Genomic DNA, 13294 nt, shown 5'->3' on the forward strand with positions numbered 1-13294 from the left:
CTTGAACTCGACTCTTGCCTTCACCTAACTAACGTGAACACTCGGCAAGTGCCCGCCTTTGTCCGCACAATCAATCACCGGCAGGTTTATCGCGAACAACCGCTACTAGGTGTTCCATTACGCGCTATTGTCTAGCGGGGCGGCTGACAGCTACATATCGATGACACGAATTCCCTAGGGCGATTATTGTTTACATTGTGTTCTATTAATAATTATATCATTGATTTATTCGCCGCTGCTTTACACACGTTATTAATGTGCTGTTAAATGATATGATAGGTTTTAGTATCTATCATCTTCAAGTTCAAGTTTTTAATATTTAGCTTCATTACATGTTCACAGACATTTGTAATATTTCGAATATATAGATAACTGCTGTAATCTACTACTAGGATTCTTATCTTAATTTAAAATGCTGGGTGACCACAGATTGACTTTTTTTAGGCAAGACGAACATTAATCGTTAAAAACACAAGTGCAGTGATATACACGCATCAGCTTACAGCTGCTAGTGTATTAAACAACATAATATAATAGAATACAAGGATTGTACCTACTCATTTCTATGATCAACTTAGGCTATAGCAGTAACTCTGAAATTACAAAAAGATCCTAGAGGTGTATTCTGATTGTAATAAGGAGTATTATTCTACCATTACGAAATCGACATTTGCACAACTTTCTAAGTCTGGTACTTACTCTTTTGGCCTATCTTTTTATTGTGTATTATTACTACCACCTTAAAGCCCCTTGTGTTCTTAATAGTAGTTTATGTGACTGCTACACAATGAAATGCCATAAAACATGCTTAAAACATGAGTGTGGTTTTATGAAACCAACGAAGTGAGTTTTTATTAATATAAATAAATTTCATAATTATAGATTTTTCCGTGCTAGTCTTACGAATATTAGGTTATAAACATGTTAAATTAATTGAACACAGGTCTTCTTTATGCCTCTTGCTCGGCAAGTTTTACTTATTTTATTTACTAACTTTAGTATAAACCTTACCCTACCGTACCAGAGTGAAGTGACTTACGGCCCGATTCGAAGAATGAGCTACGATAACGATAATTTCTGGCCGCGTAGCCAACGTTACAATCGTTCCTGCTCCGTGGCGAACGATAGGCACGTTGACTACGCGGGCTGGTTTAGATAAGTTCGCATTTAGATATCGTTTGTATGTCGTATAATTGACAGAAGCAGCTCGATTCGGGCAACCAATGTCACTTTGACGTTAGAAATATCGTAGATAGATCTTATTGGGATCACAGTGAAATCGAAATAAACGTCAATTTTGACATGTCGTTTAGTTATCGATCTTTTAAAGTTCAGTAATCTTAAACGTGTCTTAATCATTCTTCGAATCGGGCCGCTTCACGCGAGCAGGGGAGATTGGCAGTGGCGGATAATCCTTGTGTATAAAAAATCCTTGCTCATACCTCGGCCGCTGATGGCGTAGGCATGCTACGATGGGTCCCGGCTACTGTTGTGGCTGGTACGCATAGTTGTGTTTACGCTGTATACGCTGTATTAAAACAAAAGTGGAGGAACCGCACGAAATTACCTTTTCATACAGACATAGTCCTCATTTTCCTCTCTAGATATTCACACTATTGAAAATATTTTAACACAATTTGTTGTACATCAACCACAGCTATGCCCCTATTTATTTTATTTTAATTCGAATTTTTAATTATTATAACAGCTAGGAGCATTTTAAAATTTTTATGTAATCTGTTACTAATCCTCTCCTAATTTTTACAATAATCAAAAAATCGAAAATAGTTAAACGTAGGGGCATAGCTATGGTCAATCTTCATCAAATTATGAAAATATATTTTCCATAACGTCAATAACCAGATAGGAAAATGGGGACAACGTTTGTACGAAAACACGCGTGCGGCACAGCCCCGCACACTGGTGGGATCCCGCCTTTACTCTATAAATAATAAATTAGTTTTACACCTATTATTCCTTGCCTCAGACTTGAACTGTACACTAACGCCGCACTTCTCTTACCGTATTCTCATTAAACTTAGAGGTTTGAGTTATGCTGTAAGTGGAAACGCATATTTCGCAGTGCACAAAACCAATAAAAGAGATTAAATACGTCGTCGGGCTAAGTGAATTACTTGCAATTTGTCATGTAGCGAAACTGGTAAAGCAATCTAACGTATTAGTTCCATTCTGGTACATAAAGTTGTTCGGAATATTAATGTTTGCGGAGTGAAGCAGCATATCTTCAGCCCCTTAGATGACGACGTCACGTTGATATTGTAGTCGGCTCCGTAATGTAGTCTCGTTAATACTTAATCCTTTTCTTACCACTTTGAATAGGAACGTTGAGGATAATGGGAGTTTTTTTACACTTTAATCAACATCTGTTAGAATATGTATTATAGGTATATTATTATAATTATAACAAAACATCGGTTCGGTTTATTGTACGAGGTCATAACATAATGTTGAGCAAAGTATACGGATAAATACTACACGTTTCTGGTTGAACAATAAAACACGAGGGTCTTGCGCATGGCGGCTCACGACTCGGGACTGTTCAAATTTATTTTTATTCAATATAGATTGAATTTATTTAATATGTGCATGTGAATATTGTGTTTAGTTTCACTTTTATTTTGAACGTAAACTGGGTCTCGGCATGATACTAGTGCTGTGTGTTCAAAAGAGGGAATCGTTCCGTTGACTTCTAATACAATGCACACATTTAGCAAGTTTAGTTAATTTGTTGTTTTACCTTTGTAAGTTATCATTTAATTAGCTTTTGTTAGTGTTCGTTTTGTAATTCATATGCAAATATTTGGTGTAATAGTAGGAATAAAATAAGCATCGCAATTTTGGAGATTTTCTGACAGCACGACAGTATATTACTTAAACTCTTTATTAAAAAACCGGCCAAGTGCGTGTAATACCACGCGTAATGGAGGGTTCCGTACCTTCATACAATAGAAAAAAAAACTAAAATCCGAACCGAATACAATCACTTATTGTAGCATATTACCACGGCACGGCTATCCTCTGAATATTTCTGTGAATATATGTACATATAATGAACAGTAAAGGACCCAGTATCGAGCCTTGAGGTATACCACGAGAAGATAAATGTAGAACTTCTTTCAGGTTTTGAGGCTGTAATTTCATTGTATTACCGATATAAAGAGTATAGATCTGCTGACCAAATTCATCATCTCTACTTATAGGTATTGTAACTGCGTTAGTAACTCTGTTAGCTATTTACGCTTTAACCGTAGAACTGATTTAAATGAAATGGTATGGCGATAGTTTGAGAACCGGGAAGGGCATAGGATAGTTTTTTATCAATCATCATCATCATTACTCCATGCAGACGAAGTTTCGGGCAGAAACTAGTCTACCTATATACTCGTATCATGCTTGTTGAATCTTTTGGCCTAACTTTGGCACTGTCGTTTAATATATATATACATAACTTTTTGATTTTGATAAAAAAACGCATTTTGCCAAAACAATTGTGGTGACGGCCGCGGGTACTGGCAAACAAGGGTGTTTTGTAACTTTCCCGCGGTTAAGTTGAAGGCAGGGACAAAGTGAGTCGCGGCTGAAGGACGCTCGCACCGCCCTCCGCGGTTTACGGGAGTCGGTAGCAAACACACCGGGACCGTGACCAAATTTTTCACCAGTCAAGTTACGCCCGAAATATGAAGCGAAAGCCGCATAATAAATAGCAGTTCTTTAAATATAAATTGGAAGGGAATCTCAGCACTCAGACAAATGAGAAAACTTACCTATCTCCGAAAAAGAGCTTTAAATCGTATTATGTACGAAATTACGATCCTTTGCGCTGAGTTGTTGTTGAAGATAAATAGTATTCGTGATTGTGTAATGTCAGGCTAGATGAACATCTAATTTCACACAGAAATGTTGATAATTTGACGAGGGTACGCTTTGTATAAATGCTTATTTTCTTAATCTTAGCAAAACAAATTCTGTTTGTCTAAAACCTTACTAACGCTAGATTTCTTGATAGCATTTAATTTAAGAAAAAACCGTAGTAAAATTTGAATAAATTGCACAATTAAATTTTCTTGAAAGTTTTATGCTCGTCTTTGATGCCGGTTTATGCTTTATTTCGTAAACTGCCCTTCAGAGATTAAATGCGAATCCGCAAAGAACGGTGCCAGTAGGACTGCGAGTGTTTTTACTGCGTGGATTTATATCAGATGTACAGGACGGCGGGAGAATAATGACCTCGTTTTAAATGCGTTATTGCTTAGAATAATTTTCATCAAAATCCTATGCGTGTTTTTATTAAAAAGAAGTTATCTAGCAGTATCAGTACTGACATAACCCTCTCTTTTACATCTTTGTAACAATTAGACTAATTTTTTTCCAATTTAAAAAGACGTAGTATGTAGGCTCAAAAGGATCGAATTCATTAATCTAATGTCTGACTAGTGCCACCAATATGATGTATGTTGTGGTAATGTCACAAGAATCACTCATACTAATGACTTCAATGCTATTAGGGAATGAAGCGATGTTTCTGTTGTTATGATAATCGATGGAGCATTCGTTCTTCGGCTTGAGTGGTGTAGGTGGTTCCTGTAGCCATGGCGTCTCCAACAATACTCTTGAATAATTTAGTTAAAGAAGAAGGAAATTGCTACATCGATGTTGTATCGAAGGCCTACCTTTGGATGGAAGTGTTGTTAGGCCTCAACAGGCTGGTCTTATCCCTTAAAATAAAACCGATTTTTGTTTTATTGGCATCTGCGTACAGTATATTTTGCTGTGCTATTGTATTCTACGACGTGTTCTTTTTTTACCCTTTGTTCATTGATCACCTTGATATAGGGTTAGATTCCATGCACTATCTATTCGGTGTCATATTGAGTTCAATAGTTTGGAAACGTTTACAGCATTATTATCTGAAGTTACAGGATTTTGACACGACGATCGGTTGCAGACCAAAAATATCGTCATCATCAGTCAAAAACTTAATTTCGATGTGTATTGCGGTATCTCTGTCGATTCTTGTTGTACCGTATGAATGGTACATTTTCGACAAACTTGCCGGTTCACTGATGCTGTTACCGGTTCGTCTTCTATTTCTAATCGATATTCATTTCTACGGACACCTGTTGAGTCTGCTCGTTCCGCGACTCCGACTGATCAATTATTATATGAAAATGTCATTGAGCCACCACAATAAAGTGGTAGCACCAAAAATTGACGAATTGACATTCAAGAGTGTTATTTTGGAGTCTCAAAATTGTCAAATGAAGAAACTGATGGACCTTTATTGTATGATAATCAACGCGTACGACATACTCATTGATGCTATCAAGTGGCAGGTGAGTGACTAGTAGGGGAGAATAGGAGACAGATTTTTTTTTTTCATGATCAAAAGGGAAGCTTTACAATTCCGTCATATCATCTGTCTGTATGTTGTCCGTATAGACCGCGAGCCAGGAACAATTTCCATAGCCAATCACCTCCTGGCTGAAAACTCGTATAGTGGTTAACGGCTAGGTATGATGAACCCTCGTGGAAGTCAGCTGCCACTCCGTTGGTGGGTTGAGGAATGGCAGCCACCGAAACAAGTAAAACAAAAAAAATACTGTTGAAATATGCTCCTGGCCCGCGGTTTAGTATATAACAGCCATTATATTCTGAAAGTATACATTAAATTTTAATGAATTGAATGAAATCTTATTTTAGAATATTTGCTTGTTACAGTTTGTAATGGTGCTAACTGCGTTGTTTATCTCCATCCTTAGTTTTTCATACACCACCGCTTTAATGGTAATACGTAGCGAGGTAAGTACATATCTATTATTATGTATTTATCACTTTTGTTAGTAGTGAAGGTAGTTTGTAGGCCATACCGGCGTTTTCCGAGAGCGTTGGCAAATACGAGTAGGTATGTACTCATTTAGCCTAAGAGAGTCCTCATATCGCTGATCCCATCATTATGAGTGATTTTTTTTTATATTCAAGTGTTTATCCACTTATGTAACGGGTACTCGAGGAACCTAGATTAAGAAATTAACTACATCTAACAAATACGAATTTCTAAATGACGAATGAGGCAAACGATAAATCAACACCTCAGTAAAGGTGCCGAATACAAAACATTTGCCAACGACGAAACCATAGGGGTATTTAGATTTAGCAGACTTATGCATAACGCCATTAACACTTACCTCTCAAGTCTCATTGAGATCGGGTTATTGCCACTAGTTACCATCAAGTTGTTACCACCAAAAAAATCCCAGTAGTTACCACCAACCAGTTAGTATTCAAATCAAATCAATCAAAAATGACACCGAAGATGCACGAAGCGCCGAGGCATCCCCCCCCCTCCGGACGTAGTGGATTTTCAAGCCCACCCGCAGCCGCAACGACGAAACTCGCGACCCCCCCCCCCCCCCCCCCCGGCCCTCGGATAGGGTGGGTAGGTCGAAACGCGAGTTTCTCCGCACACCCGCACGAAACCCGCCAACGGAAACCAACCTCCACGCTCGCGCAGGGACGGTAGGTAGTACGGAAAGCGGGTTTCGCATCCACCTACACCAACGACGTCGCAGCCAGACGCCGATTTCGACGACGAGATCGCCGAAATCACGGACGCCGCAACAACCGCTCCCGCCGACGGCTCCCCAAAGCCGGCCCCCGGACGCACCTTCTCGCCGATCCCGCGGGAAGCTCAGCTCCGACTTACCCCTCTCGAGAAACTGGATCGGGATTGCATCCTAGTGGCTTGGAGGCGTGGCTGGCGGCCTACATCAGGCTGCAAGGGCACGCCCTGGGAGGACGCGTAGAGCTGCTACCAAAAGACGCCGCATTCCTCCGCTTCCTGGAGGAGAACCCGACTGCCCTGTCACCCTCGGCAGTGAAGAGGAAGCCAGAGAGCAGCCCACCAGCCAAGTAAGACCCGAAGAGGGTCTGCCAGAAAGTCTCGCCGCCCACAGACCCGCGACTCCGCGCCCGACCAGGAGCCGCCCCGCAGCCTGCACCCGGCCCTAAAAAGGCCACCACCAGCGACGCAACTCGCACCGAAGCCCCAGTGCCGGGCCCCCAAGCCCCTCAGTCTCAGCCTCGGGCGGGACATGCGGGACCTTGGCCCAGCACCAGCAACAGTTACGCGGACGCCGCAGCCCTCCCCTCGGGCGCAACAGTCACAAAAAAAAAAACTGCACCCAAAAAACTACTAAAAAGAGCGATAGTAGCGCGCAGCCTTGCGGCAACAATGAAGAGGGTACACAAAAAAAGAGAAATCTCAGATACCCAGCCATCGTTTTTTAGTCTCCAGATTCGAAATTTCATTGAATTTACCAATTTTCTAATGCGTTATATTATAAGCTTTCAGTTGATATGATTCGGGTATAGAATTACAAAGATATTGGCTGCGGACGAAAAAATGCAAAGTGATGCAATACTTTTGCACGCGAGTACAAATTCTTACATAAAGGGGTATGTACCTGCTGCACCCAGTGCTTCAGCCACGGTGAGTCCCACCAGTCGGCCAACGTGCACAGGATGGTATTCGAGCTGTCGCGCCACCGTCTCAACAGGGAGACGGTGGCGTACGGTACATTGATTCCTGATGATCGCTTGGAAGAATCCGTCCATCCGCAAACATAACCGAGGCATATTGAACGCTAACAAAATTATGGGGGCAACTATTGGGAAAAAAATCCCTCCTTCCCAGTAGTTATCACCAAACCAAGTTACCACTTTTCCACCGGTACTTAAGAACTTGATGGTAACTAGTGGGAATAACGCCTGAGTGCGAGCCATCATGAAAGCAAGCATCCATTAAAGTCTACTTGTTACCGTATCATAATTCCACGAGGTCGTTCATTTACATGTTTGACGAACACTGTCTTTAGAGACCTTTCTACAACGTGGCGATAGAGTCAGCGTTCAACTGCATTCGGCTATTTCCGCTGTTTGCTCCGTGCGTCTTCGCCGACCAGATCCAGGAGGAGGTGCGCCGCTTGAGAGAGCTGTTGGCTTCTAGGCTGTACGAGAACAAACTAAGTAACGTATCAGTACCTTAATAGACAACATACTATTACACAATCTTCGCTAAACTTATTATGTCGTTGTCTGACTAAAAAAAATATTGAGTTAGTTATTGTTAATATAGTAAAGCCTGTGTGTATATAATTTATACTAGGCTCCACCTGTGATTTACTCCTCATTTGTCGTTTGAATTTTATAAAATCTCATCTTAGTTAAGTAGCTGTACAACATGAGAAGCTTCAAATTTCAAGGTTCTACCTTCAACTGTTTTGGCTGTGCGTTATCTGTCACTATATATAATAACGCAACTGTTTTATGTACTTATATGATATACTAAATAACTTGTGTTTTTTCAGACAAGCCGAGTCGTAGCGTGGCGCGGGCGCTGCTGTCTCTCACAGAGGCACGTGATTTGTCCTTCTCGCTGCTGCAAATCTTCGATATCGACATCTCTCTCCCTTTCAAATTCATGGGGCTGCTCTTGACTTACCTTATCATACTGTTGCAATTCGAAAAAGTTATCAACCCTTGAGTGTTATTGTGAGTTATTTTGTGTATTCAGAATTACTTTTTAATAAATAATGTTTTGTGTGCAATGTAGTGGTACTTCATCACATGACATTTCATTTATTTAGATTTTAAAATTGCTAAACCCTCAAGCACAAAATGCCATTTTACTTTATTTCAATGAAAGCGCTCGTTAAATGTAAATTGTATGATAATATTGGACATAAAAGCTTCTAAATTTTAGTCATTTTACTGGTGATCATATGTTGCAACAAAAGTAACACGACTTTAATATAATTCAAAACTGAAAAACGACGAACCACGACCATTAAGGGATAGAACATACTTGTAAAAATAAAACTATAAAAATAAGTTTTTAACAGCCTATTTTAAGTAACTGAATGGCTTCTAATAGGTGTAGTTAGAATCACCAATGTCGTGAGAAAAATGTTATACGCAATCGGGTTATTTATTAATTTCTCATTTGATCTGGTTTTATTATGTCATCTAGTAAACCGTTAATGTCGTCAGAGTTATGTACTAAACACGACGCCGGCCCCAGTGCGTAGGTAATCCGCAATAATGTGGTACAATTTATTGTCAGACTCGTTTGTTCACTACTTTACTGTACTGTATTTTATTACTGCCGTAATTTTATTACAGCGCTTTTGGGTACCACTTTGTAATAGGGCGCTGGCGCTGCCGGCACGTCACATGGTTGCAAATATTTTACAGTAAAGTCGGAACAAGCTGACTGTACATGGTATTTACAATGACAAGGTGTGGCTGGCTGAATCAACTTTTATTTCTTAGCAAAATTTGACCTACATTGACAAAAAGTGATATTAAAAAATTTCGGATGTTATGTAAATATTTTTTCTTATTATATAAAAACAGATAAACAAGCGACGTAATGCAATATTTTTTTTATCATGATTTGATATTTTATAACTTGTTTAAGTGACCCAGTGACAAAGCTGTCCCACACTTTTGTATGGAAATAAGGGTTTTTACACTGGGTCACCCAATTTTTTAATTAAAATTTGTCGATTTTTATTTTGGCCACATCTGGCATATATACTAAGGATATTGTTTCATTTTGACCATGTTAAAATTTACAAAAGTTGAACTAATAATGATTAAAGGCAATTCTTGCAAAAGACAAGAAAAAGTTGATTCACGCATTTGTCATTATCAATGACAAATTTCTATAAATTTGATGTTAATAATGACATCCCGTCACTTTGTTCTTATCAAGTCGGTGCAAAGTTAGCTTAAGGCCCGATTCGAACTTTAATGTACGTTTCTTCAAACAAAAACGTCACTTTGACACTGGCATAGGGATCCAATCCACATCGTATCTTTAGCAAATTTTCGACGTACCTTAAAGTTCGAATCGGGCCGTTAGACGGATTCTACTATAATATTTGATCATAATGTTTGTATCATATCCAATTATTATACAACTCCTGAGGGCCTAAGTAACACAGTAATGGAGTTGTTCAATCATTTAGCAATGAAAACGCCGATCAACGCTTGTATATTAACTTTTTAGCTATTAAAAAGGAATTTATACCAGAGTTACACATATTAAGTACTGAAGCTTCCATTAGCATATATCTGTTATAACACTACCTACTACAGCGACACGTTGGAAGAAGTAGTCCGAACTTGTAATACTTCTAATGACATGTTTTGTAGACGAGTTTATCCCTTGGCACATCCCTATGTCTATAGATTTCTATACGCGTTTAATGAAAACGCCTGTGTCTACACGGTTCGTGCCTATCCATTGCGCCACTAACAATATACGTATGTTTAGTTAAACGCGAAGCGATCGGGAGCGCTTCATTTGTATTTTTACAAATAAAGGTGAGAGTTTTATCTACACTTAACTAGTGACAAGTAAAAATCATTATTGATACAAGTAAATACAGTGGCAGCCGGTGGTGCGTAGTGCTAGTTTCAAACAGGCGTCCAGGTTTATGTAAATAATATTTAATATTTACCAAAAATTACTTTGGACAAGAACATCGTACACCTCTAGATGAGCATTTCCCAAACTATGGGTCACGAGCCATTGGTGGGTCGCCAGCGAAATTTAAGTGGGCCCTGAAACATAAGACGACATGCCGACCGATCGGGTTAACAGCCGGTACTAATAATAATTCGTGCTTCCTATTTTTAAGACGGCCAAGAGGCCCCAAGAGGTGGGTCCCGATATTGGCAGTTTTTGTTAGGTGGGTCGGAGCCCAGTCAACTTTGGAAACCACTGCTCTAGATCATAACTTGGAGATCATTTAAGTAAAAGCTCTAATTCACACTGGGGAATTGTTGCCAATTTGACATAATAACATAATTCGTAACTTTTACATATACACAATATGCTGCTTCAATTGGTATTTTAAGCGTTGCAATCTAAAACACAGATTCTTGATGTACCTATCAGTTTTTTTTTAAAACATTTTCGGAATATTTTGCCAGTTTTCACTACTTAAACTGCCCGTAACTCAGAAACTAAAATCGACAAAGTGGGACATTTTCAGTTGCGACGAATAGCAGCTTCTCCTTTTTGCCACGTAGGGAACTAACCAGCGATTGGCGTTACTGTCGCGTGGTCGGGTCGGGACAAGCACGGCGTTTGGGCCAACACACATACCCACGATACGACGTCGTATCGTGAGACGATGCGACGTCGTCTCACTTTGCGGCGTCGTGCAACGTTACGGCACCGTAACGTGGCGCGATACGACGTCGTATCGTGGCACAGTACGATGTCGTGTCTGGCTATTATACGACGTCGTATGCCGTGGCGGCACCGCGACGTGGAAATCTACGATGTGCATTAGTTGATATACGACGATATCGTATAACTCGACCACAATCCGAATACGGTTCGAAAGTACCGTTAGCAAAACAAACTAATAATTATACTCATATGCCAATATATGATAATATGCTTTCATACTAAATGTCCATACAGTTATTGACTGAGCAATCGAAAGCGAGAGAAGCGTCTCCTTTTCAGCTTGGGCAAATATGCTTTCTTATGTACATAAATACGCCGTTTGTCTGGCTGCTCGGCGGGTGGCATTTTTCAATCGATTTTCATGATATTTTGGAGCAGCTTCGATGATTACATATCTAGATTATTTTATAGATTTCGTTTTTGCACTTTTTTTTAAGTGGTGTGACCATGGGCGTCGCAAGATAGCTCGCAGAGGCTATAGTAGATAATGGCAATGACTATAAACAGTCACTTCACACATATTTTAGCACTTTTATTGATAAATATTATGCATTTTAGGGTTTTGGTCCAAAAATATGGTTCCGTACGAAAAACACTTATGGTGCGACTCAGTCCACCCTTCTGTCTGTCACGTCTTTCTATAAAATATGAATTGTTATATCTCTCAAAAAAACATGAATCGTGGAAAACTATTGATCGATAGGTGTCGTTTAATACAATTAATTCAATATTTGTGTAATAGACAACTGTAAAATTAATTTGATATTTTTGTAAGTATTTTCATTGATCTGCACACTACCATGGACAATATCATTTCATGTATTAATTATAAGTGCTTAATCGTATTCTAATCGTGGTTTAATAATATTATCTACGGCATATTACTACCATGACGTTGAAAATGTAAAAAAACTATCGCAGTTAATCCAGAGAAAAATATTGCTACAGATGTGTTGTTATTCTGCTGCTCTTACCTCTAAAAAGTTGCAGGAGGTTTACTTACAGTTTACGTCGTAGGTTTTTACGACACGTCGTCGCAACGTTATACGATATCGTATAGTGCCCACGATACGACGTCGTAGTTTTCTACGACATGACGTCGCAACGTTACACGACGTCGCAACATGACACGACGTCGCATCGTCCCAGGATACGACGTCGTAACGTGGTTATGTGTGTTGGCCCTTTTCTCACGCTATGTGAATTATGTAGCCAATAGACGTGTTTTATTATATCTGTACCCCTAGTGTAACTTTGATCGACATCATAACGTGACGAACGCGTTTGCGTTAAGTCTCATTTTGTATAGGATTTTGAGTTTCCAAAACGTCCCGCTTGGCGCGCTCTTTCGAAATCCAATACAAAATGAGACTAAACGCAAACGCGTACGTCACGTTTGGAAATCGAATTTATTTACACTAGGGGTACTGAACACATTTACGGTAATATTAAATCAAAGGAAAGTTCATTTTTCAATATGACATGGCACTTTTAATAAAAATGACTAAACTAAAATATTAAGGACGTTTGATATATTGTTACTTTTTCGGTTACTTACACTTACATTAGACAAAGCCCAAACTTTTTATAAATATTATGAAGAAATAAGAAGAAACTCCACAAATAACTACTTAATACCACTAGACTCGTATGTCTTAGAAAATAACAAAAGAATCGTGATTAAACTTCTGAAGCCATTACGGCACAAACACTCGTGAGTACAAGTACTAGGTACCTACCTACCTATGTACATAATAATATGTAGGTACCTAATGCTAGCACGATGTGAGTTGTGTTCTTGGACTTTGCACCTACGTAAGTTGGAGTACTCCCGCGGGATTACGTAGTTTTATTGCCTGCCATATAGCGGCTAACAGGCTACAAATTGTAAACCGACGTAGCAAGCTCGGCATCCTTAAAATAGGTACATTATTTGAAATAAAACACAGTTGCAGAGGTCTTATTGCAAAATTTCAGCTTATATTAATTTAAAAGAGATTAAACAAT

At 39.3% G+C, this 13294-nt stretch overlaps 1 protein-coding gene across 1 annotated transcript; it reads left to right on the forward strand.

Annotated features, from left to right (window-relative positions):
- The first annotated feature begins 1007 nt into the window (after positions 1-1007).
- LOC133526626 (uncharacterized) lies at positions 1008-12519 on the forward strand. Its single transcript, XM_061863316.1, has 6 exons — positions 1008-5354; positions 5740-5820; positions 6591-6820; positions 6956-7142; positions 7896-8046; positions 8388-12519. The coding sequence occupies exons 1-6, from the start codon at positions 4611-4613 to the stop codon at positions 8561-8563; spliced, it is 1569 nt and encodes a 522-aa protein (XP_061719300.1). The 5' UTR covers positions 1008-4610; the 3' UTR covers positions 8564-12519.
- The last annotated feature ends 775 nt before the right edge of the window (positions 12520-13294 follow it).

This window comes from Cydia pomonella, chromosome 16 (genome assembly GCF_033807575.1).
Source record: "Cydia pomonella isolate Wapato2018A chromosome 16, ilCydPomo1, whole genome shotgun sequence".
In the NCBI taxonomy this organism is placed as follows: Eukaryota; Metazoa; Arthropoda; class Insecta; order Lepidoptera; family Tortricidae; genus Cydia; species Cydia pomonella.

What these genes read in the sequence shown, in the direction of transcription:
- LOC133526626 (XM_061863316.1), top strand. Translation starts at nt 4,611, where the DNA reads ATGGCGTCTCCAACAATACTCTTGAATAATTTAGTTAAAGAAGAAGGA. An exon ending in TTGGCCCAGCACCAGCAACA is followed by an intron (nt 7,143 to 7,895) that starts GTTACGCGGACG and finishes CACTGTCTTTAG; the next exon opens with AGACCTTTCTACAACGTGGC. An exon ending in GCTGTACGAGAACAAACTAA is followed by an intron (nt 8,047 to 8,387) that starts GTAACGTATCAG and finishes GTGTTTTTTCAG; the next exon opens with ACAAGCCGAGTCGTAGCGTG.